The sequence below is a fragment of the Ambystoma mexicanum genome, chromosome 2p, assembly GCF_040938575.1.
Source record: "Ambystoma mexicanum isolate Mex_15411 chromosome 2p, UKY_AmexF1_1, whole genome shotgun sequence".
NCBI lineage: Eukaryota > Metazoa > Chordata > Amphibia > Caudata > Ambystomatidae > Ambystoma > Ambystoma mexicanum.
The window spans coordinates 1,480,616,249-1,480,643,022 of NC_090923.1; the positions used below are offsets into that span (position 1 = coordinate 1,480,616,249).

Here is a 26,774-nt window from a genome sequence, read left to right on the forward strand (position 1 = left end):
CATGTCAGCACTTTTAAATCTCCCAATAAAGTCTAGACAAAAATCTTTCCCAGCAATATTAGTTCAAAACCAATGTCTCACCTATGAGGGACAGTAAGAATCAAAGTCAATGGACTAGAAGAGTCTGCAGGGAGCCATGACCGCCATGGTCAATTGGAGCAAGTCTATGGAGCTGAGGCACTTCTTTCATAGTAAAGTCTTCCACAATGTTAGAGAGCTTGTTGTAGAAAATCATTGTTGGGCCACAAGCTGTTACACTTTTGAAAGTTAGCGCTGAACTCAACTCTAGAAAAGCAGCTACTGCAAGTCTCAACTGAGAAAAGCAAGCTACAGACAGAGAGGTAAGTACCCCTTAGGACAGTACCTTAGGTTAGAAGAAGATGATCCAGCTGGCTTCTGTCCTGGTTGCAGTGTTGCAGATCCTGTGCTCCTGAGCCTCAGTCATGGGGACAAGAGGGAGGACGTCTGGAGGACTCCTGTATAGCAGTTCGGAGGTCGGCAGCAGCTACGGGCTCTTTTCAATTCAGCGGCACTTCGCGGTTTCATCGCGCGGTGAACAGCACCACCGTGGATCTTGGATACTGGTTGGGCTTCCTTCACTTCTTGAGTCCAGCACTCGGGTGAGGTGACTCGAGCTTGGGTTGTCCTGCTTCGGGATGGTCCTCAGGAGACTGAAGGTTTTGCCCGGCTTGCAAACGTTACACTCACCTGCAAATTTCTGTACCCCTGGCACTCGGTTCCAGCAGCAGCAAAGAAGTACAGCCGGTTGGGGGAAGGTCTTCCAGCAAAGCTCGTCTCAGGGTTAGTTGGTCCCACTAACCCAAGGGAAGAAGTCATAATTTCCGGAGCTTCTCTTGTCGAGCAAAAACAGCAGCAGGGCTTCACCGGACAATTCAAAGGTCTCAGAGGAGGCAGCAGGCGTCTGTCACGGTTTCTTCATCTGGTTGTCATTCCCAGTGGTCGACTCGGTCTTCAGTCCGAGAAGCCTCTCCTTTTATGCAGGTTTCTCCCATTCATGCACAGCCTATCTGTCACTCACACAGTAGGGTGGCTGTCCTCCAAGGACAGCCAGCCAATCAGGACTGGGTGCATTCAGGTTGCCCTGAAGACTAAGGACAGGGAAGTTTCGGGCACCTCCCTCACTTCCTGCCCTGCCAGACGCCCTGGAGCCAGGGGCGGGTTTCAGTACTGAAGCCCACCAAAGGCAAAACGAACAAAGGGGTTCAACCTGGTTTGGCGCGCAGAGAAAAACACAAGAAAGACCTCACAAACAAGATATAGCAAAAAAAGAAGCCCGGGGCCATTTTGACACAATGGCCACCCATGAGTGCTATACTGCAGCTGAGGATTCAGCCTGTGGTAGAAAAGCACAATGGTAGGAAAATTAAACCACTGCCACCAGCCAAGACGAAAAATCAAAAGAAAGGATAAACCAAAGGAATAGAGAAGAAAGAAAGAAAGTGACAAAGGAAATGGTGCAAAACTAGAATAGGGTAAAGATAGAATGATGGAAAAGCAGATTAGTCGAAAAGGATCAAACTATTGTTGCAAAATAACATTAAACATGATCTAACTGCTGTCTTCAGTTTCAAAATTCCATCCTTGCACTTCAATATTGAAACATGTTTCCTAAAGTCTGGGCCATTATTGATGATTTGTTGCAGCAGCTCTTATATTTCGGAGTAGTAAGGGCCCTGCTGTGATCACTAAAGTCTGTTATTGCCACTTCGTTACAGGACCTCTGTCCTCATTTAAGGTTGTGGAAAAGATGGCTACCTCAGGTCTCATATTTGATATGTCTTCAGGTTTGGTGGTGTTCTTTACTTCATTGTTTTAGATAAGGTGATTGATGAACGTGCCCCTTTAAAAGTGCTTGCTAGTCGGGACTGATTGGATGGATAATATGTATTACTTTTGTAGAATTCCTCATTTAAATGATACTTTGTGATTTCATTAATTTGAGGCAGTCTCTGCACTTCCACACCATCAGACATTGTTTAACAAATAATTAAATCCCAAAACAGCAGCAAATCTTTTGAGCCTGTTTTCCTTCCATTTGAGTTTGAAAAGCGTTCCATCTGGTTAATTAACAAAAAGCATACCTTTTTAGAATTATTTTAACATGCTTTTCTTTTTTCATAAGGAACTGGAGGAACAGTGGAAGAAGTCTTTGGATCACTTGTTGCTGCTTGACATTTTAAAAAGGGTATAAACTCCTCATTCGTTTTAAGCTGGTCAAAAGATTAGTGGTTCTTTTAAATGTGTTTGCCGTTTTGCTCATGTAGTTTGCTGATGTTTAATTTTCGTTGGACCTTTGATTCTGCTTAGTATTCCAAGGCATTAGATAGGTGGGAGAAGCACATTAATGTCTTAGATATGTCAGCCTTCCTTTTAAAATGTAGTATTTTATATTTGTCTCAAGCTTTAGGATTATTGTCCTTAATGGAGTTGTTTTAATATTGTGGAATGTAGTTTCAATAGAACATCGCTTTTTCCAGGTTTGGAGATTGGAAACGGAGTTCAGTTTTCACCAAGTGTGTGGCAGTATGAACTTGTGAAAAAAACTGAGAATCGTTTGTAGTTCAGACTGTGACCTCCCTCCAGGATTGCAATGTACCCTTCTTAGCCTATTGTTTGCTTAGATTATCTTTTTCTTGTTCCCTTCATTACCATGAGGGCATGTGTGTTTTAGGAGTGGAAGATCTACCAACAGGTTTTTTAAACAGGAAGCGCAGTCCTGCTTTTCTGTAAACCGATCTGCAATATTTAAGCCTGTTATTGTCTTATGGCAATTTCTAGTACAAAATAATGTGTGTATCTCATCAAGAGTCTTTTCTTTTTATGCCGCGGAATGTGCAGTATAAATTGCAATAGTTTGTATGCTCTCAAATGTCAACATGTTGTGTTACTTAAAATGAATTCTGTAAGTGTTACATTGTTCTAACATATGTATATCTTATCATTTTAGACTGTTCGTCATCCTCTGTGTACGAAATATCCACCATCTGTGAAATACATGAGGATATTCTTGTTGGAGCTCATTAAAAAGGTAGTAACGCCATGCATAAATAGACCTCAACATGTGAAGCAAATCTGTAATGTTGAAAAACATCCCCAAATTTCTTGTGATTACTAATGTTAAAATCCTAGTGAGACTGAGTTTGTATCCTCAAGCAAGGTACATTGTGAGAAACACGGATATAGGTTGAATTTATAAGAAGAGTATTTCCTAAGTTTGTTACTCAAAAACCTAACTTATTTGATAGGCCTCAAGCTCAGCCCTAGTGGTGGCACTTTGGAGAGTGCAAAGGTGTCCTGAATCTATAGTTGTATTACAATGTCCTTATAAAGTAATACATACTGGCGAATGGGATGGAAGTTTGCCTATCTCTACTCCTGCTCAGTTTTCGTTGGAGAGGTGGTGGTTGAGGTTTGTGGATGTGTGTGAGGTTACAACAATTTTTGCTCATTTTTTTTTTTTACTTTTAATTTTCATCCATTCCGTATTGAAAGCTGTATCATTGGCTCGACCATTTCCCAGGCCATGGCTACAACTTCCTGTACTGATTTTGCTAAATGCATTTAATAAAGATGAAGAGGGGGTGCAGGACTGTGGTGCCCCACCTACTGCTGAGAGCAGTGGAATAGCATCACTGCGTTCACATGTCAGTGACACCCTGTTTTCCACACCCTGGCAGCGCCTTCAGTTCCTCTTCTGCTTCCAGAACCCCTTCACTAAAAAAAGAACAAATGCTGATGCAGTCAGCTTTCCTCCATGCCACTTGTATACAAAATAAAACCTCGTCTTGGTATCCCGGGATCCCCTGACAACTTTTGCATCCCAATGTATACATATATTTTTTTTACATATAAATCACCCCTGACTGGTGTTAACTCCTACCCCTTGACATGGCACAGTTTGGCCGCTCCTGACGCTGCCTCATCTCTTCCATAAAATCTGGCTGCACCCGGACTTAGTATGACATGCCCTTCCTTCTAGCTCGCCCCTTCTGTTAACTGGTGTGGTGTGAATGTCATTGTATTTTCCCTTGTTCATTCCGTTGCCTAGAAGCGCTTTGAAACACATCGTGTATAGGCGCTATATAAATGAACTATATCATCATATCATAACACCATATCATAACATAACACAAGGGGCAGAGTAATGAATGGCTTTGATACATGTGGGGTGGGTGGGCTGAGCCATCGTCCCACCCACCCTTTAAATCAAACGGAGCTCACGCCCCCACACCCCCTTCTTCAGTCAACAGAACATAGCAAGGTTATTGAACCAGAAGCCAGGCAGTGCAGGGATGCTCCTTTATTATGAGCAACTCACTTGGCCTCATTATGCTAATTGGGTATAATAGAACCTGGCCTTGCTGTGTTAATTGGGCATGCCAGTACCTTTCCTTACTACGCAAACTGTACATACTGGAACATGCCATCCCTGCCGGGAAGATAGCTCAGTGGGTTGGGCACTCACTGCTGTGATCTGTGTGAGATCTGCAGGTCATATGTTTGAATCCTGACAAGACCAACTCCGCCTTTCATCGTTCCGAGTTCGATAAATGAGTACCATCTTCGGTTGGGCGATAATTATATGTAAATCTGTTCTATGTACAGCTCTTTGGCGAAAAGCGCTATATAAATAACACATCATTATCATTACAATTTGGACATACTGGTATCCGGCATTACGCTACCTGGGCCTATGCAGTTGTCTTAGTGAGCAAACTGGATTCTGACCTTACCTTTCTAATTAAGTATAGTTTAATCTGTAGTTAAAGCGAACCCATCTTGCTGGAATCTGCCATTACCGTGCATTATGGGCATTGTGGAATATTCATTAACTGTGCTAAATGGACATACCACACTCTAGTCTTTCAGTGCTAACTGGAAGTAATGGACTTCAGTACTGTTGTGCTAAATTATGATTGAGATGTGCTTTTTACGAATACAGTAATCTGTTCTTACAGAGCACACTTTAATTAAATCTCACTTTACCAGATGGATCAATGGTGTCTGGGCTAAATGAGCAAAATGTGCATTCTTACTATATTAACAAAGCATGGGCATATCTGGCCTTACTGTTCTAACGTGTTGTACCACTATATGGGTTTACCATTCCAACTAGTGATAATCTAATTTGTCCTTCCTTTTTTAAATAGGGCATAAGGGCTGCACTATGAGGCACCAAAAAAAACTGCAGCGGCGGCACCCCATAAAACCACTTTACTTTGCTGTGGTAAATGGGATTAAGTTCGCCACTACTGTTCTTAGTGTAGAAATTGAAATCTGCTGTTACTGAAGCAGTGCAAGCAAAATGTAGTAGCCCAGTAGGCGTGAAGATTTTATGAATGGTGAGTACCATTTCCGTGGTACTCGACTTTACTGGTGAGTATGTTTGAACATTTTATTTGTCATTTACTGCAAGCAAACTTTGTTTGCAGTACATGGCTGACAAAATGTTTAGTGTGTTACCTGGCCTTTGGGTGGCAACATTGCACCAAATATGAAGTGTGCTTATAGTGACGTGCACTATTTTACAGAAAGCACTGGTAAATATTTTGTCACCATGGGGCCAGTGTATTTCTCTGAGACAGAGAATGTAAATTAAGGAACTCGCCCTGCAGTTCGATTGGGATTTTTAAGAATTTGCAAGGCCGACAAAGTAACTGCGAATACTGGAATCAAATATCATTGTGATAAGTGGATTTATGGATTCAGGAGTCTCTCAGCTAAGGACCACACTGTGCTAAGTGATATGGCATTTATAACGCGCATATACAGAAGTGTTTCAAGGCGCGACGAGGCAAGGGCGGAGGGACAGCGGGAAGACAGAGCCAACGATCTTACTAGGCCAGGTGACATTGAGATCGTGCAAGTGCAGGGGAGGGGGCTAAGGGGAAAAGTTCAGGAGTGTGGGGCAGTGCAGTACATCGGTTAACGGTAAAATAAATATAGACCATAAACAAAGTGCGGCCAGCTGGTGGCTAGTGGCAAGGTAAGGGCAGACATCAAGGTGTCAAGTGCTGGTAGGGGCCGTATGGATACAGAAACAGTCCCCGAGTGCAAGGGTTGCCAGGGGGGGGCAGTACAGGTGTGCAACTGGCGGGGAGGGGAACTGGGCCCAAGATGAGAGGGTAGCCAGGTAACCAGTGCACTTTCAGCCAGGAGATCAGCAGGGGAAGAGGAGGAGAGAAAGCAGAAGCAAAGAGTAAGGTCTTGAGGTGCTTCCGGAACCGGAGATGGTCCTCCTCAAGTTTCAGGGAGGCAGGGAGGCCCCAGCAGAAGAAAGGGATCTACCACCAACTCGCTGCCTGGAGAAGCGACTGACCCTGAGGGAGTTGGAGGCGGATGAGCGAAGAGCTCGAGAAGGAAGTTATTTAGGAAGAGAGAGTTGAAGGTATTGAGGCTCCAGGCCCCAGAAGGCCTTGTGGATAATGCAGAGGGTTTTGACCTATGAAATGTGGCCTTACTGCGCCAAGTAGGCATACTAACATCTATCATTACAGTGCTAACTTGGAATACCAGATTTTGCCCTTAATTTTCAATCTGGGGATGCTAGAGAACAGCCCCACTGGGCCGACGAGACCTATGAAATATTAGCTTACTGTATTGCTAGCCTCAGTTTAATCCGGATGTGAAAGTGAGTTGAGAGGCCTCAGACTTCCTCTTAGTTTCACGTTTTAATGATCCATTAACATTCAAATGAAATTGTTTATCTTGGTCTGAATGTTTTTGAGGACTGTAGGTCTTTGTCGGGTAGTGTGTGATGTCACAGATGTCCTTAAGAACACCAACTCCTAGAGACGGTTCAAAGGTTTTTAATAAAAATTCTTAAAAGGGGCTCTAAGGGCATCCCTCGCTCTTGTGTAGAAAAAGCAAAACCGTCCTTAACCCAGATGTCCCTTTTTTCCCCGGTTAGAATATAGTGCTTGTTAATCCTTACTATCTAAATTCTGTCTGGCTGTTAGTGAGGGTTTAAAGGCGTTTGCCTTCTTTCCAACCTTCCTCTGGGATTATCTAAGTGGGACCTACACTAGCCGAGTGTTGGTTCTAAGTGGTTGTGCCATCCAGAAACTCGAGCCTCAATCACCTTCTTTTCACGCCCTGATGTCCCTCTCTCTCGAGAACTCTAATCTGGCTTCTCTGTCCCTTCAATGTATCTCCCTTTATCTATTATCTACAACTTATCTCCACCCTCTGATGTTATACCCTCCTATTCTCGCTCCAGCTTTTTCCTTCTCCTCACTAGACTACTGCTCTTCCCTCTCCAGTCCACCACTACTCTCCCCTTCCCACTACCATTCCACCCCACCTGCTACGCAGTTGCTCTCCTTTCACTCTCTCCACTAACCCTTTACCCTTTAATAATGCTCTCCCTCACCCTTTCCCGCACACTCCCAACACAGTACTACTGGCTCTCACAAACCAATACTTCCCCTTCTCTGTTAATCACCTCCACAGTGCTGTATTGTATTGTATCAGAATTTGTAGAGCGCACAAAGACCAAAAAAGGCATCAAGGTGCTAACGGAGAGGGAGTGACTGCATGGCAGGAACTAAAACAGGAGAGTTAATAACTGTTTCCGAAAGGAAACAAAATCAGGAATGCCATGAATCTGAAGAGAAAGGGCATTCCACAACAAAGGGGCAAGCACAGAGATGGATCTTCCTCCTGCACGAGCCCGTTGAAATCGAAGCACAACCAGCAGAGACTGATTAGCTGATTGAAGAGACCTGGTTGGTAAGTAGGTACAAATCTGGATTGGAGGAACTCAGCCCAGCATGATGGATGGCTCGATGAACAATGCACAGGACCTTAAATTTCACTAGGCTCAGGGAGCCAGTGTAGACGGCGAAGGAGGTCATAAGCATGAGCCATTCTAGGTGCATTTAGGGCAAGCCTAGCTGTTTGAGTTTTAAAGAATCTGGAGACGTAATAGCAAAAACTGTGGTTGGCCAAGATAGATGCCATTACAATAATCAATTGACCCTATGCTGGCAGCAGTCACAATTTTAGATCTAGAATCGCTCGGGAGAAAAGGACCTTCTTGAGCACTTTAAGCTTAGCGACACCTGTTTGGCAAACTGCAGAGATTTGTACTTCTCTAGATCACGAGGACATGATTGTAATTCCTAAGCTTTTAACTAGCGCAGATTGTTTGGGGCATGGACCAAAGGACGTGGGCCATTATTCAGAGGTACAGGATTGTCTAGCAGAAATAGGACTGATCACTAGGATCTGTTTTTTCTCCGTTAAGATTAAGCCAATTATTGGCCATCCAAATCCCGACTGCTGAAAGGCAATTCTTCAATTTTTGGAGGGAGTCCTCGATAGGCACATTTATCCACAAGAGGATCTGCGTGTCATCTGCATACGAAAAGAAACGCACCCCATGACCAGCAATTAGTTTGGCCAGAGCCAACATGTACAGGTTAAACAGCAGGGGGGAAGGGCGGAGCCCTGAGGGACCCCACACTCAAGCACAGTGGGGGGGGGAATGAAGGGAGGCAGAGAAACTGTTTGGAGCCGATTGGAGAGAAAAGAAGAGAAGCATTTTAGAGGGATGCGTGAAATTCCAGCATCAGAAAGGCACTGAATAAGCCTTTGATGATTAACAGTGTCAAAGGACGCAGAGCGGTCAAGAAGAATAAGAGCACCAACCTCTCTGCGGTCCTGAAGCAAGGCTATATCTTCAAGCAGAGCCACCATTAGACTCTGTGCCCATTCCAGGATGAAACCCAGCCTGAATAGGGAGAAGAATATGGTTAGACTCAAGATAGGCAGAGAGCTGGGGGGTGACAATGGATTCGAGCAATTTCATTATAGCGGGGAGGAGGGGTATAGGACTGTAATTTTCAGTAGCTGCAGGATCAAAACAAGGTTTCTTCAACAAAGCGGAGATCATTGCATGCTTAAGTGAATCAGGAATGTGGCCGGTAGAGAAGGAGTATTCAAGTGCTTCTGTAAGAAGGGGGGGCAAGTTTGAGAAAGAGAGTGAAGAATGCGGAGTGGGATTGGATCGGCAGGAGACACAGATTTAAGCTTTAACAAGGCAGCTGAGACCATGGTGTCCGTCACTGTCGTACATTTTAAAGCATTAGGAGATTGTTCGATCAGATAGAGAGGGAGGTCAGAAGGAGAAGGGGAAATAGATCTTGCAGTCTGTATCCCTCCACAGATAGTACAAATCTTTTCTCTAATGAAAGAGGCAATATGGTCACAATGAGTTTGTGTACGTAGAGCCACAGGGGGGCAAATAGGAGCGGTCACTTCTTTGGCCACCTGAAAAAGCTCTTTGGAGGAGCAGGAAGCATTATAAATGCGGTTGGCAAAATATTGAGCTTTAGCTTTTTTTATGGAGCTCTGATAGATATTACGTGCACGTGTTTAAACTAGCTTCGTAGAAGATTCAGGTAGCCGATGCCATTTCCGTTCAGAACGACCGCATGTTTGCTTCAGCAGTCTCAATTCAGAAGAGTACCATGGCGCAGAGGGTTGAGTTAATGTTAATGTTGAAGGATATTTGTACAGCGCAGTATCACCACCGTAGTGGTCCCCTGGCGCTCCGGCGGCTCTGAGAAAGGGAAGGGGGGAGTGGGTTAGTGGGAATAAGCTGGAAATGTGAAAGAAAGCAGTGATGTGCTGTTGGCAGCCTCAGCCCGGTGGGTCAGTTGGCTGGGCTTGGGGTGTTTTACGGTCGGTATTCGTCGTGTGCTGTTGTGCGAGTCTGTGTGATTTGTTTTGTTGCAGTGTAGTGAAGTTTGTGCGGATTGTTGTGTTGTAGGCTTGTGGTTGTGTTTGGTTAGAGTTTGAGAGGTGTATGCAGAGGGGTGAAATTAGTGGATCGGTTAATTGGCATTGCTGTCCTTGCGATTATGTCTAGGTGTGATGCTTGCTATCTTTCACTATTCTATCTAAGTGTGGCACATGCTAACATTCACAGTTTCATTTACGTGTGGCGAATGCTAACATTCACATTTCTATCTACATGTGATGCAGGCTAAGGTTAAGCATTCCATCTAAGTCCATCTAAGTGTGACACATGCTAACGTTCACAGTCCTATCTAGATGTGACGCAGGATAAGGTTAAGAATTCCATCTAAGTTGAGTGCCAATGGCAGCTAGCCGAGGTGGCCAGAATGTCAGCAGCTGACTGGAAGGCCTCAACTAAGGCTTTAAATGTATTATTACCATCCTTAATGCCCTGTTTGGTACGTGTTTCAATCGAGCCAAAAATGGACTCAGGTGAAACCTTAAACCAACAGCATTGATGTTTCAATTGGGTCGTAGGTCTGTTTTTAGAATGTGCAAGAGGAAAAGAAAAAGGGAGCAGGCAGTGATCTGACCATAGCACCGGAAGGGGACAGAAGGACCGAAGTTCATTGATATCAGAAAAGGTGAGATGAAGCGGATTGCCGCCCGAATGCGTAGGGTCATGATTACGACGAAGAAAGCTGTAATCAGCTAGTGAAGAGACTAGTTTAGAAGCTTGTGAGTCAGAAGGGTCACTGTTTTAGGGAAGATTAAGGAGAGCTCAGCCAATGTTTGTACAAAGTCTTGTAGCATGATTATCTGGGGATGGTGCCGGGCGATATAGGCTCCCACCTTGTTCAATTTGGCTCGATTGTTCAGACCCCGGGCATTCCATGTGAGAAGTTTTAGTTGAAGCCCTCGGGCCGACGTTACAGGATTAGCCATATCTGTATACCCTTGTTGTGACTCTTGACTTGCCAATGTTCAGGAGAGTTCCATGCGCTGCAATGTCGCCCCTATTTTTAACTTGTGGGACTCTTCCAACTGAGTCCCAACCCCTCACCCCCCGCCCCTTCCCGCATCGCTCAACAGAGCTGAACATCCTGTGATCCTTTGGTCCCCCACCCACATCATCTCCCCCAACTTGACGATGCTGCCCCGTAACAATCATTCGAAGGGATTGTGTCCTCCGACGTATTCCTTATCTTAGATATCTCTTTCCAGCTTTGCTGGCCTCGGAAATTTTTTCTCTAGAGGGCGCCGCGCGTCGACGTCCGCCGAGTCGATGTCCCTCGACAGCCGCTGTATCGACGTCGACGTCATCCTGCCTATAAAGGCCGCGCGCAGCGTCCGTTGCTCAGTTCCGTTTTTCCGCGCTTACTCAGTGCCTCGGAATATCGTTGCTCAGTTTCGTAGAGAATTAATCCAATTTCCTCGAGATATTCGATCCATACTCGATGGCTTCCTCGTCGGAACCGACGACCCCTCGGTCCGGCTTTAAAAAATACCGAGACTGTGGAAAAAAGATGTCGCTGACTGACCCTCACAGAGTTTGTCTGTGGTGTTTGGGAGCTGAACACCATTGTTCGGAGTGCGAGGACTGTATGTCCATGACAGCTAAGACCCTGAAGGAGCGTAGGGGGAAGCTGGAAAAAGGTAAGACTTCTAAAGCTTCTTCTTCCTCGACGAAGTCGAGACATTCGTCTCCTCGTCCCCATTCGCGCTCCAGGTCTCGAAGCGGGTCACACCACTCCTCGAGATCGAAGCACTCGAAGAGGAGACGTCGAAGATCCCCTTCTTCGTCGTCCTCTTCCTCTGTTTCACCTAAGAGAATCCCTTGCCCCATGAAACATAGTTCCCGGGCTGAATGGGAGGAATTCCGAAAAAATATGATGAGCGTCTTCGAGAAAGCGGCCTCGACCCCCTCGAAGACTGCCGAGAGCGATGCTCTGGTCGAAAGACCCGAAGGTCCAAAACGCTGCGAGTCGCAGCACCCGGCGAAGGAAGCTTCTCGAGCGCGTCACGAACCCTCGAGTAAAGCAAAGACCTCGAATCCTTCTTCGAAGGTTCCTTCGACGCCGTTGTCGAAGGGACCTTCGACACACGGGTCTGTCGACTCGACGCCATCCTCAACACCAGCGTCGACGCCAAGGAAAGTCACGGTTGCGGCGCACCCAGTGGCTATTCCCAGGTCTTCGATGTCGTCACGATCCTCGAGCAGAATTCCAGTTTTATCGAGGACCTCGAGGCCTCCACCTTTGTTTTCGACGCCACTTTCGAAGCCTTCGACGTCAACGACATCGACGTTTTTGAGGCCGATTACGGCAAGTTTGGGACCCTCTGCATTGGAGATGGGTTTCACACCCTTTGTGAGCTCAGACCATTTGAGAACAATGTCTTCAATTATGGAAGAGGGAGAACTGTCTGATCAGGAAGAGCCATTTGAGTTGCAGGGATCTGCACCCCCAGTTCAACAGGAGTTATCCTCAGAGGAACGCAGATTAAAGGAACTCCATGATTCCTTACATGAGGCAAGTGGTTTAGACACTTCCCCAGAGGTGGAGTTCGCTAGGCCAGACCCGGGGGAGCATGCTGAAACCCCTTATAGAGCCTTAATGGCCAGGATTACAGAATTTATGGGGTGGGCAACACCTTCACCGGCTTTCCAACAGGATGACCTCACGGATATTCTTGATAAAGGTCCACAGGAGGATCCTGTAGTACCTTTTCATAAAGCTCTTCAAAGAAAAATAATGACGAACTGGGAAACCCCAGATGTCGTCCCGGCAGTAAATAAAATACTGTCTGCTAAATACAGGGTATCTTCTGCAGACCCTGAGTTTTTGTCCAAACACCCATCCCCAGAAAGTCTGGTGGTACAGGCAGCATCTTCTACTGACATCAAGACTGCTTACCCTACCGTCCCACAGACAGGGACGATAAAAAATATGATGCTATGGCTAAGAAAGTCTTTTCGGCATGTAGCATGGCGTTAAAATCTATTAATGCTACTTGCACCCTTGCTAGATTTAGCCATACACTTTGGGAGTGTGCTTCTACAGCGGTTGACTGCATCCCAGAGGGAGAAGAAAGTGAGGCGTTCCTAAATATCATAAAGGATGGTAAAGACGCTATGTGCGAATCCCTCCAGACGGGCATTGATTCGGCTGACAGTATCAGCAGAGCAATGGCGGCAAGTACAACAACCAGGAGATTTGCTTGGTTGAGAAAGTCTGGTTTTGCCCCAGATGTGCAAGCCAGGCTCTTGAACATGCCATTTGATGGCTCTTCTTTGTTTGGGAAAAAGGCGGATGACAGTTTAGAAAAACTGCAAACATCAAAGGCAGCAGCAAAATCCCTAGGCGCTGCAATCCGTCAGACACCTTTTCGTCCCACAGGAACCTCTGCGAGAGGCAAGTCCTTTCGCTTCTACTATGCATTCGGAAGAGGCAGAGGACGACCGGCTCAAAGGGGACAAAGAAGAACTACCCGAGGTGGACGGGGTAGATATTCAAAAGCCGCAGCAACAGCAGGTGCCCCTTTACCATCGACATCTGCATCAGCCGCCCCAAAACCACTCTGAGGACTTCCCTCACAAGACACCTGTAGGAGGCAGGTTAACTCAACATCTGGCGGAATGGCAGGCTATCACGTCAGATGCTTGTGCATTGGAGACAGTTGCACAAGGTTACTGCCTGCCTCTCCTACGCATACCTCAGAGTCATCCACCGGGGATCAGCTCTCAAAAAGCTCCAGATCTGCTCCTCTTGCAGGAAATTTTAGACCTGCTAGAGAAAGGTGCCATAGACCAGGTACCTGTAGCGGAGAGGAACAAGGGCTGGTACTCCCCTTACTTTCTCATTCCAAAGAAAGACGGAGGACTGAGACCAATCTTGGACTTGCGAGAATTGAACAAATTCCTCAGGAAAGACAAATTCAAGATGGTAACTCTTTCTCAGATCCTTCAGGCCCTTCAGTTCCAGGACTGGTTGGTATCTCTGGACCTTCAGGACGCTTATTTCCAATTGCCAATCCATCTCAAACACAGGAAATACCTGAGGTTCGCAATTGGCAACTCTCCCCGAGGGTCTTCACCAAGTTAATGTCGTTAGTGGCTGCAAGTCTAAGGAGGGAAGGGATTCACGTCTACCCCTACCTGGACGATTGGTTGATCAGAGCTGTATCTTCGGAACAAGCTCAGATCCAGCTAGATCATGTTTGCCACTCCCTTCACAGACTGGGCTTCTCCCTCAATTTGAAGAAGTCACAAATGATACCATCGCAGAGACTCCAGTTCATCGGAGCGATCCTGGACACTTCCCTGGGAAAAGCCTCGCCACCAGAGGTGAGGGCTCAAGACATTCTACAGATGGTTACCAAGTTTCAAAATGCCCAACGTCTCCCAGCCTTCGACTTTTTGAGGTTGCTAGGCCTCATGGCATCCTGCATTTTCCTAGTGCCAGAGGCTCGCCTGAGAATGAGATCCCTCCAGTGGGCACTGAGAACTCAGTGGTCACAATTCTCAGGGAGAATGACAGATCTGCTTCAAGTTCCCGACAGGGTGGCTCAAGACCTTCAGTGGTGGGCCTGTCAGGAGAACATTCTGAAAGGAGAGCAGTTTTGGCAACCCTGGCCGGAGATGACAGTAGTCACGGATGCCTCACTCACGAGGTGGGGAGCCCACGCCAACGACTTGACCATCAGCGGTCGTTGGTCTCCATCGGAGTCCAGACTACATATCAACCTGACTTGCGCTGAAGGCTTTTCTGCCATCTGTACAAGGAAAGAATGTCCTGATAATGACAGACAACACAGTGGCCATGCATTACCTCAACAAAAGAGGAGGCGTAAGATCACTACCTATGTGCAGAGAGGCGATGCAGCTCTGGTTTTGGGCAATCCAAGAAGGAATCTCTCTATCGGCAGTTCACCTAGCCGGAGAGAAGAACTTGACAGCGGACGCTCTGAGCAGGCAGAGCACAGTCTCCCACGAGTGGGAACTAGCTTAGGAAGTCCTTCAAGAGATCTTCCCCCTTTGGGGAACCCCTCAGGTGGATCTGTTCGCCACCAGTGTCAACAGGAAGTGCGATCTGTTCTGTTCAAGGGAATTTCCCCTGAGAGGAGCTCTGGGAGACGCGTTCATAGTGGACTGGGAGTTTCCGCTTCTGTACGCGTTTCCACCGGTCCCTGTCATTCCTCAAATGATCAGGAGGTTGAGAAGATTCCGGAAAACCATTATCCTAATTGCCCCGGATTGGGCCAGGAGAATGTGGTACCCGGACCTTCTAGACTTGTCCATCTGCCCTCCAATTCGACTTCCACTCAAAGAGAATCTGCTCTCACAGAAGGGAGGTCAGGTTCTCCATCCAGACATCAAAACCCTCAACCTTCACGCTTGGCTTCTGAAAGGCTGAGGTACAAGGATTGGGACCTCCCTGATTATGTTATGGAGGTGTTGCTTTCGGCAAGAAGGCCAGCAACAAAATCTTTATACCGCTGCCGTTGGAACAGATTTTGCAGCTGGTGTAGAGAAAAGAATATCGATCCCTTTTCATGTGGTACACCAATGGTTTTGTCCTTCCTACTTTATTTAGCGAATTCAGGCCTTCATGTTGGCACCATCAAGGGCTATCTCGCAGTGCTATCCATCTTTAAGCGCACTGCGGAAGAACCATCCTATTTCAAGTTACCCTTGGTAATACAGTTTCTAAAGGGGTTAACTAACGTTTATCCCCCAAGACCATTCCAGGTTCCCCTATGGGATTTAAACTTAGTCCTAACTTTCCTGATGGGCACACCTTTCGAACCACTCCACTCTTGTTCGTTAAGATTTCTTACCCTTAAGACTGTTTTATTAGTAGCACTTACATCTGCTAGAAGGGTGAGCGAGTTACAAGCTCTTTCTTGTAAACCCCCTCATACAATCTTTCACAAAGACAAAGTTGTTCTGCAAGTGAAGCCTAATTTCCTCCCAAAGGTGGTCTCTGAATTTCATATCACTCAGAAGATTACCCTTCCATCTTTCTATCCTCCTCCCCATCCGGGGAAAGAGGAAGAGAGGTTACACAGGCTGGACCCAAGAAGGGCTTTAAGTTTTTACGTTAGTAGACTGGCTAGGATAAGACAAGCAGACCAGCTGTTTGTAGGCTACGCAGGTCACAAGCTGGGGTTACAGATAACTAAGCAGATCATTTCCAGATGGATCATTTTAGCCATTTTGGAATGTTATAAACTGGCAGGAAAAGAGCCCCCTCAAAATCTTAGGGCTCATTTGACCAGAGGTATCGCAGCTTCATCGGCCCTCAAAAGAGGAGTGCCGGTTGGAGACATATGTGCGGCCGCCACATGGTCGTCCGTCCATACCTTTACACGGTTTTACAGCTTGGATTCCTCCTCCAGTCAAGAGACTAGGTTTGGAAGGGCAGTATTGCACTCTATTCATCAATAAGAGGAAGCATGAAGTCAGTACTCCCACCTCCAATAACAGAATACTGCTATGGGAGCCTATCTAAGATAAGGAATACGACGGAGGACACAATCCCTTCTAAGAACAAGTTACTTCTTACCTTGTAACGTTCTTTCGATGGGATGTTCCTCCGACGTATTCCTTATCGACCCTCCCATCCATCCCTGCAGTACTACTTCCCTTGTTGTTGCAGCTTACACTCCTTCAGGGTGATTAGTCTAGTCCAGAAAGAATTATTGTAGGCTACAAAACGGAACTGAGCAACGGGCGCTGCGCGCGGCCTTTATAGGCAGGATGACGTCGATACGGCGGCTGTCGAGGGACATCGACTCGGCGGACGTCGACGCGCAGCGCCCTCTAGAGAAAAAATTTCCGAGGCCAGCAAAGCTGGAAAGAGATATTTAAGATAAGGAATACGTCGGAGGAACTTCCCATCAAAAGAACGTTACAAAGTAAGAAGTATCTTGTTCTTCCCTTAAACTGATGGATCCTTCCTGAGGGTCGCCCATTGCTTACACCTGGCTCACCCTCACGGAGGCTCTCGGCTCGATTAATTATAAGTCTACATTCAGTCCGTCCATAGTGTAGTGTGTTCCTTCCTCAGGGTGGTAAGGAGCTGGCTACCCATATTTCCGAGGAGAAAAAAGAACAAAACAAATTCTCCCCCTTCCTGATTCTTCCCAGTGTTAGGGAGCAGATGGTTTAATTTGGTCAATCAACTGCGCCTGGTATCTCATCTCCGGGTCGTGGTCTGGCGTTCTGGTCGACTATCCGGTCTCAAGGAGGTAGCGGAATGGAGGCCACTATATATGTCATGGCTTCTGTTGGGTTTTCGAAAAAGTGGGCTCTCCCGCCGTGTTGGATTCTCATCTTCCGCAGCTGTTTTTTAACCAGTTCGTAGGATCGCCTCAGTGCCTGTATGTCAGCGGAGAAATCCGGATAGATATGGATCCTGTTGTGTTCAAAATGTAGCGTGCCCTTCTGCATAGACAATCTTAGTATTGAGTCTCTGTCCCTGTAATTGAGGAGACCAGCTATTATGGTGCGAGGGTGTGCCCCAGGTTTCAGCAACGGCACTAGCGTGCGGTGGGCCTTCTCCACCAAAAAGTGTTCAGAGAAAGAATCTGCTCCCAGGATACTTCTCAACAGGTTCTCCACTTGCCTTTCCATATCACCCTTGCCAAAAGTTTCCGAAACCCCTACAATTCGGATATTATTTCTCTGGGATCTTGATTCTAAATCTTCGCACTTATGTTGAGTTTTGGGTAGCTCCGTCTGGAGATGGGCTGTGTCGCGGCCATGCTGTTTGATCGTGTACTCGTTAGTGCTTATCCTATTCTCTGCCACTGTAATACGTGTGCTCTCCTTTTCCACTGGAGCCTTCAGGGACCCAATCGTTGCGACTATGTCATCCAGCTTTACATTTACTGCCATGAATCCATTTTGGACCAGTGTCGCCAGGCGGTCCAGGGGGTCTTCTCCCCGCTTGTCGTGTTCCTGTGGTGTCCCATCGGGCGCCCTGTGTGGCTGGGAGCTGGCGAAGGAGTCCATCGGGCCGGTCTTTTTCCCTCATGCGCCTTTCCTTTCAGTGCGTCCCATGTGATACGGTGCACGGCCTTAGAGTGGACTGTGTCCTCCCACGTATTATATATTAGTGTATGACTGTCCAAGTGAGAGCAAACCTGGCGGGCAGTGTGGGAGCGTTTGGCCGTCTGCACCCCTACTTTCTGTAGGGTGTTTAAATGTTCATGCGTGCCTCCTGCGGGGCCAGGATCTTTGCCGTGCCGGTCCCAGGAATGGGTTGCAGTGACTGACCCCACACAACTTTCAGCAGGGTGTCCCCCTGCACCTCTCCAGGCTTGATGTTTTTTTTTGTTCTTCCCCCCTCCCTCATAGGCCCCCCCCCCCTTTCCTTTACGGCGGGGCCACCTAGGACTGTCCTTGTCTGCCCCGGGTTGTTGGTGTTTCAATTTTGTTTTGCTGGGTGTGTCACGCCAAGTGCCAGGGGGGAGGTGGGATGTGGTCTTTTATGCCCCCTTTAACGCCCCCCCCGTGCTTCATGTGTTGCTTTGTAACAGGGCGCTGCGTTCCTTTGAGACGCTGGTAGTGGTTCCTGGGGTTTATCCCAGGGGCCGCCCAGTGTTTACACCCCAAGGATTTCGGCTTGGCACTTGTGTTGGTTATCGTGGGGGGGGGGCCGCGCACCCAGCTTCACTTACTCAATGTGGGGGGTTGCGGGACGACCCCCCGCGTGTCTCCGCGGTCCTTCTCTGTGTTCTCCTCGCAGGGAACGGATGGATTGATCCCTCGGCGGCGGCCGCAGCACTGCGCACAGCGCGGCCGCGAGAGCCCCACAGCTGACCTCGACTTCCCGGCAGGGCCTCCGCTATCCTCTCTAGCTGTGCCCAGCCTCGGGTGGCGATGTCCCTCGCCATCAGCTCCTCTGCGTTCTGGGTCGGGGGCGGCAACACTGCCCTTTGTGTTGCAGGCGACGCAGTACGGAAGTAACCGCAGCGCCCCTCCCCCACTGCGGCCCACTGCGGCCCGCTCCGGACAGCTTAGCCCCGGCACACAGTAGCTTTTGTGTGGAGCCAGCGGGCGGCCGTGCCAGCTCCACCTGGCCGCCGAAACTCTCCCAGCCCAATGTTACGAGTTTCCTCCAACGGAGTCGCTCAGCTTTTGGGGTGCCTGCTCCGGAGGTCTTCCGCCACTGCAGTCTTCTTCCTTGCTTGAGCGTTTGGAACGGCGCTGAGAGGATTGATGGATGTTAGGATTTATATTAGAGTCGGAGCTCTCTCTTCAGGTGGCCATGTTCGTCGTGCACAACAGCGCCCCCCCAATGTTTGTACAAAGTCACCAACAAACTGGTTGGTGGCATAACCAGGGGGTGATAAACAGTAAGAAATTTTAGGAGAAGCCTGAATCCTGATAATAAGTAGCTCACAGGTAAGTTTGTGTGGGAAATCTATGAGATGACAGTTAAGGGATTTCTTAAACACAAGGGTGACTCCACATCCCGTTTTGTGGGTAGGTCGATCACATTGACAAAACCATAATGGGTAGGAAGCATTAGAATAATATCAGGGCCGGAATGAAGGTTAAACCATTTTTCAGTAATACATAAAATATCTGTCCCATAATCGTCTAAGACATACAAAATTTCATCACAGTGGGCCATTACAGATCGAGCATTAATAAGAAAACCTTTTGAAGAAAGGAGTGAGAGCATTGTTGGCCTCCAGCAGGCTGGTGAGAGGCTGAATGGGGAAGCCTGGGGGCCAGCTTGTCCTAGTAGGTGCCAAAGCAGTCGGAGCATTATGAGAGTGAATAATGCGACAGAGAGCTTGAATAGTAGTGATGGGATCAGGGGCCCATAGTCCAGTGCGTTCCCGGACGTTCACAGACTGGCTTGCCTAAAGCAGGCGTTCTCTCCAGCACATTTATGCTGGAGGGATAGACAGCAGGGCGAAAAGGAAAGACCTTATCCAACAAAGAAAGAGGACTCGCAATGGCGAGCAGCGAGCAACCAATGAATCCTCGAGGGAGGAATAATAATTTTATGCAAGACTGAACAGAGCTTTAGCAATATGTTAAAAAGCAATTAGCAGTAAAAACAAGTGGTGGATCAACATAAGAACAGTAAAAAAATGATAGCAGTGAGTGGCTTTAAAGTGGCAGTCCCGGGGGGTAAGGGGGGAGCAGCCTAATCTCTCAATTCCACCGTCCATCATCTTTCTGGTTTCTTGGTCTGCCACCTCCAGCTCCTCTGATCTCATCCAAACCACCCACACCTTCATTCTTCCTGCCTCTGTCTTTATCCTCGCCCTCTTCCTCCCATTGGTCTGCTTTCCCAGGCAAATTTGACCCTTTCTTCCTCATCCAGGAGGTTTCACAAACTCAAAATGCATAAAGATTGGGCTAAGCCTCAACCCTTTTTGCCTCACAGGTCCACAGTGCCAGGGTAATGGGAAAACCATGTTTGTGTTGAGTAGCCATGCTGCAGCTGAATTCAAGGTATGTTCTTGCACATTCCTGCAGTCTGGGTCAGTCAATTCGGCTGCAGCTTTGTCCATGGTGTTGTAGGGGTTGACCCTCAGATGACTTAACTCCAAATAAGCTTACCTCTCAATAAGCGAGTGCACGTTTGTCCGTAAAGCTATTTTATTGTGTACCAACCCACATAACCTTATCTGACACCACAAATAGACGTCTTACCCTGCCAGAAAAATGCAAATCAAAGAAGAACCTCTTTTCCCCCATCACCCTCTTGATTTTTCCACAAAGTGCATTCACGTCAAATGTTCTCCGAACCAATGCTCCTTCAACTCGCCCTGCACAGCTGGACCGCGACACCACGCTTTAGGGAGCAGGCATGCCTTTAACCAATATTGCGCCTGTACAGCTCTCCTTTTAACATGCACGAAAGACTGGTCCCCACAGAGAAGCGCTGCAGCCGATTTGTGCGACAGGAATCTCCCAGCGTCTTGGAAAGACTGGAGATCACGTCGGGGTCACCAAATGTTGGGGTGGACCTCAGATCTCTTTACTTCAAATAAGCCCGCCTCTAAAGAAGCAAGTGCACAGTTGTCTGTAAAGCAAGTTTATTGTATACCAATGGCCGGTGGGGGCTAGACGATTCCTTAGAGAAAGAACGAACCCGATTTTCTTTGAACCACACAACAGTTAGACCTTATATACTTAATTGCAACATTTACCACACTTTCACATATTTCGTTATAAAGTCACCCCCCCAAATATGATTGACTAACCCTATACAAGGAAATCTAATCCCCCTAAGTTCCCACGCTCTTATTGGATACATTCAGCTAACCACCACCCCCTTCGACATAACTTTACATTAGCACATATTTAAAGTACAACCCCTTTTTCGGGCTCTTGGCATAGTCTGTCGTGGCTATATCACACAATTACATATTCACCTGAAACAATCTGAAATTATTGCATGTTCCATCTGGTCGGGGAACCTCTTAACCCCAGGTGTGATGCACCTGGCTTTTACAAGAACACTCATCAATGTGAGGAGGGAGAGAAATAAACAAGTTTACTTTGAACTAGTGATAAAGGCTTGCTGGCGTCTGCTATTTCTCTTTTCATGCTAATCTATTACAACTACAATTTCAGCTCACATGGCCTCTGGGCACATCTTGGTAATTTCCCTGAGAACCTAATTGAAACCCATAAACCATTTGCTACCTCTGCCCTTAAGCACCTCTTGCACCCAGTTTGTTACATGGCCCCAAATCGACCCTGCTATGTGGCTGGACTTCCTGGGTCACTGAATATCAAACTCCCATGTTCTTTGGAAGATTACATCTCTTATCCACTTCAGCACCAAGTTGTAAACCTATAACCCACTAGCACTTAATTTCGTCCTGGCCGCAACTGACCATTTGATATTATAGCAGCTGGCCGACTACAGTTAGCCACCTTTCCCCATCCTTCGACCTCGGTCAACTAACTCTCCAAGTCACATAAAGTTTATCTCGCCGGTTTCTGTGGCTTACACAAACCCCAGCTATGAGGGACCTGCAGTATACAACCTTCCCATGTATTCATCATGTAGCCCCTGTTCCCCAACTGTCCCAAACACATTTCCCTGAAAACCCTGTGTATACCTGTCTATGCACGTGTGTTCAAGACTACCTTCGTCCCTTCACAATGGTTTTCTGATCCGTGAACCTCTTCTCTTGCATGTGCATATAAAGCTCCTCTCTTCCCATCTTTAGGCATTACATTTCATGTCACACAACTACATTGTATTAACACTGTATCGGCATACTTGTCAATATGTTGCTACGTGTATGTAAATCCAAAATGTATCAACTATAAAGAAAATAACGCTAATAGTAACACTCCTCTCATTCCCATTAACTGTACTACATACATACCAGATTGCAACATCGTGTCTACTCCAGTCAACAAACTGCCGCACGCAACACAAACCCTTCATTCCCATTGAAACCACCATTGACCATCCCAACATTTCCCCCCTTTTAGTTATTAATTAACTAATAAACCCATTCCTTGTTCTTTTAAAACATCTACTTGGGGAATCAAGACCCTACAGACATCTCTCATGTTAGTACCACTATGGGCATACTTCTCCGATGCACAAACCCAACTGGTGTCCCCTGCGTTTCCGCAATCTACCCACTGTTCCACATACTCATCCCAATTTGGTGGAGGACGTAGGACAGCACCTGGAATCCCAATCAACCCTATACACATTTCTAACTCAGTCTGAGTACCCATGTGATATGAAATAGCAGTGGCCCTATCCTTGGGCAGTTTTACAGTACATGGCAGCTGCTCTCAGTATCTTCGCAGAACAGCATTGGAAGAGCATCTGACAGGTACAAAAAATAATAGGCAAAAGAAAACATTTGGAATAAGGATCTTCACAGCTATGCTCAGCCAAGAAAGGTACCCAAGAAAAGGCAGTCCAGCCAAGGGTCATTCAGAATTCCTGCTTCTTTCTCCATGACCACCCTAAGTTTATGCAATGCAGCTATTGTCTGTGTCAGAGTCCCATTTTCTGAATCATTAGGTGGCACAAAGGTACGACATGTGAATCCCTATTTTCTGACAAACATCCCCTCAATGGCTGTCCGGGGGAGGGGGGGGTTGAGGGTGTACCTATTATGCCTCAATACCTGCACTACTACTTTTTTTTATAGACCTGAAAGCTGATTCTGAAGAGTTGACGAACACTAAAATCTCCATGGAGTGACCTGGAGCCACTTTGCTTTAGCAATAGCTTGAACACTGGGGGCCAAAAAAGAAAAGACTATCTCTGTTCTACCCAATAATCTGTATTGTTCAGCAGTGTTCACCAGGGCTTCTGTAGATGCTGCAGATATGTAATTCGACCTTCTAGTACGATTCAAAGATTGCACTTTCTTACGTACAGGCAAAGTCAATAGATTGTTCATATTTGATGAAACAAGGGACACAAGGGGTACAGGGGACAAAATAGGCACAGACGTGGCTTTAGGTGTCGGACTGGCAAGTATCCAATGTTCTTTGGGTACAATGACAACAGGCACGTGCAGTGTAGTGAGAATGCACACACCTCGCCAGGCTGTAGGTAATTGTCAGTTGGAAAACTGTCCACAAGACCACGACACATCAAGGAGTGCTGATGTACATCCAGCCAAATCAGCAATGTGAAGTGCACGACTGCAGTTGCCATTTGTGCCAACAGGCACTGTGCCATCGCCCTTAAAACACAGGGAAAATGTGTAAGTAACTGGATCTTAACAGGTTTCCCTGGCTCCTTGAGCCATGTCAAGCATTTCAGATATGTATTCCAGATATTTACACAATCCTTATTAATCTGTGCTACCCCTTCTAAAAATCCCCTCATTCTCCAGCACGGGGTCTGGCATGCTCATGAATATTCCCCGTCGTCACGCCGGGAATCCTCGGTATAGAAAAAATCAGTATCAGTTTCGTTTCTGATCTGCCTTTCTTAGTAGTAACCAATCACTGGTCTCTGGGTCATACTGCTCCCAGCCAATGACTGCCCTCTCCCTAAGCCCCGCCTCTGGCAGCCATCCTCAGATTTTTACCGCACGTTCAAGTGTTGGGAGTTCTCGTGCTGTAGCTCTCGAGCTTTTGCTGCGTTTTCGTGCTTTTTCAGGAGATCAACGGGGACCCGTTTCGGAGTTTTCTACGCCCCTCAAGGGTGAAGATTTCGTCGAGTTACGCTTTTGGAGGATTCCAGAAGTTCCGAGGCCTACTCCGGACATGGCCCAGGAGAAAGGAAGCTCGACGCCCAGGAAGCTGTTCAGGAGCTGCCCTGGATGCCAGCTTCAGAATGTGTTCAAGGAGGACGAGCATTCGTTATGCCTCTTCTGTCTCCATGAGGACAAGACGCACGTGGAGAAGGACTGTGCGTTTTGTGGGAACATGTCGGAGCGGACCAATGAAGGATCGCCACCTCCGTCTCGCCAACTGGCTGGAAGGTAAGAGCCCATCAGGCGAGAAGAAGAAGTCCGAGCGGTCTTCTAAGTCCTGTGAGGGTGCCCCGGCGACTGGGGCCCAACAAAAGGCCAAGCACCGCGAGTCCACGGGCACCTGGAGCGCCGAATGGTCGGGCTCCTTGGCTGCTAGGCAGGGTGCATCTTCCCTGGCGCCATCAACCACGAGCCAACGCTCTGGCTCGGGTAAGAGGAAGTCCGAGAACCCGGCGAAGCTTCTGGAGAGGCCCCGGTCGATCTCGAAGATTCCGGCAGAGGGGGCGCGAGGCTCGGACCCTCCCCCCAAGGTGAAGGCCCCAGGCGTGCAGAAGGTGACAATGGCCTTAATTCACCCTGCTAAGACCTCGATTGAGGATGTTGCAGCAGCCCTGGCTCAGCCTGTGGAGGCTACGCCAGTGGAGGCGACCTCAGGATCCAGAGTCTCCCTGCCACCGCGGAGGGAGTCGTCTTTCAGGCCCATCGAGAAGACCCCCACGAAGTCCCCGCTGGAAAAGGAGGGGGAGGGGCCAGGTGGCCATCGTGGATACGGACACGACCTCTGAAGAAGAGCTCATCGAAGCCGTGGAGGAGGCCCAGCCCATCGGGAGGGATCCCGACGAGGGCGACGACGAGAGCGACGGTGTCGCCGACGAGGTTCCTCAAGAGCCCTTGCGCCTGTCGTTTCCGGTGCCGCAGGACACTTCGGCGGCCATTTTGTCAGCGATTCAGTCCTTCTGCTCGGAGATGAGGACAAGGTTGCCCCTCCCCCCGACGGAGGTAACTGAGCCAGACCCGACGGGGGAACCGGACCCGGGACCTTCGGAAAGTCCACCGCATAAGAAGAGGAAGACGCATCCTCCGCCAAATCTCCCACCTCTGCGGCCCGCTCTGCCTTCCCCCGGTCAACTTCCCACGGGGATGATACAGGCACGGACAAGGCTACGACAGGTACAGATGGCGACGGAGGCGACGACGGGACGTGTCCCCCGTCGCCCCCTGCTCGGGCTTCCCCGCCCGATGAGATTGGATCCTTCCATGACATGATTTCCAGGGCATCCGAGCTCTTCCAGCTCTGCCCCGAAGAGAAGAAAAAGGAAGGGTTCCTTTACCAACGGCGCAAGGCTAAAAGGAAGACGGTCCTTGCCGTACCACTTCTGGATGACATCTGGGATGAGGGGCTCTCCCTCCTCAAGAACCCTGCCACGGCACCTGCAAAGAGGGACCGGTACGAGAAGAAGTACCGGGTCCCCGACGCTGCCCTCTTGTGCCTTCGGCACAACCTACTCCGGATTCGGTCATCTCGGCGGCGGCAAAGAAGAAAGCTGGGGGGGGCATCAGCCTCGACATCAACGTCCCCGCCGGACGGCGAGGGCAGGAAGCTGGACACGATGGGACGATGGGTCATTTCATCCGCAGCGACGACTATCAAGGCGGCCAATGCCCTGGCTATCATAGCCCGCTACGACAGGGAGTTGTGGTTCAAAATCGCCCCTCTATTGGACTTCCTTGCGGACGCCAAAAGGGCTGAGGCCCTTGAAATCTTACAGGAAGGTGAGATTGCTTCGGACCACGCCATCACGGTGGCAACGGACATCGCCGACACCGGTTTCCGTCAGTTGGGCAACGGCATTTGCCTGAGACGACGAGGATGGCTCGAGGCGACGGATTTCCGCCAGGACGTACAAGCCAAAGTTTTGGACATGCCCTTCAATGGGAACAACCTGTTTGGAAAGGCGGTTGATGAGTCCCTTCAGGCTATCAAGACAGACACGGAGACTGCACGGGCACTGGGAGTGCTCCAACAACGACAGCCGTCCTTTCGGAGCGCCGGAGGCAGACAAGGTGCCTCGAAAGGATCCGGCAGCGGCTCCTCGACGTACCACCAAGCGGCAAGATCTTCGTCTCAGGAGGCCTACAGGGGGCGCGGCAAGTCAGGTGGTGCCCGTCGTCGACATGGAAGTCAAAGAGGCAAGGCGGCCTCCAAACAAGATTGAACCAACCGTGGGGTCGGGCCCCCGCAGAAGCACCCCGGTGGGAGGCCGGCTGACGAAGTTCGTCAGCGTGTGGGAGTCCATCTCCACCAACCGTTGGGTGCTGGATGCCCTGGCCAAGCGCACGCCCTAGAGTTCCAGAAGAAGTGCCCTCGCGTTCCACCCGTAGCCAGGAAGGAAAATCACGTCCCTCAACTACTGTTGGAAGTAAGGGCGATGCTCAAGAAAGGTGCCATTGAGCTTGTCCCAAAGAGGCTTCGGGGCTCTGGAGTTTACTCAAGGTACTTCCTCGTAAAGAAGAAGACAGGAGGATGGCGTCCCATCCTGGAACTGCGACGACTGAACAAGTACATCAAGGCACAGAAGTTCTGGATGGTCACCCTCCAGCATGTGCTGGGACAGCTGGAGGAGGGCGATTTCCTGTCGTCGTTGGACTTGGAGGATGCGTACTTCCACATCCCCATTCTAAAAAGACACCGAAAGTTCCTCAGGTTCGTGGTCCAAGGGCGGCACTACCAGTTCAAGGCCCTCCCATTCGGATTGAAGTCGGCACCCAGGGTGTTCACCAAG

The 26,774-nt window shown here is 48.4% G+C and overlaps 1 protein-coding gene across 2 annotated transcripts in view; it reads left to right on the plus strand.

Moving 5' to 3' along the window:
* The window catches only part of EEF2KMT (eukaryotic elongation factor 2 lysine methyltransferase), an 835,612-nt gene that overhangs the window by 136,826 nt on the left and 672,012 nt on the right, over positions 1–26,774 (plus strand). For both annotated transcript variants that reach the window (XM_069646116.1, XM_069646118.1), the window contains exons 2-3: positions 2,144–2,206; positions 2,969–3,049. In XM_069646116.1, the coding sequence (XP_069502217.1) occupies positions 2,144–2,206; positions 2,969–3,049 (144 nt within the window). The remainder of the gene's footprint in view (positions 1–2,143; positions 2,207–2,968; positions 3,050–26,774) is intronic.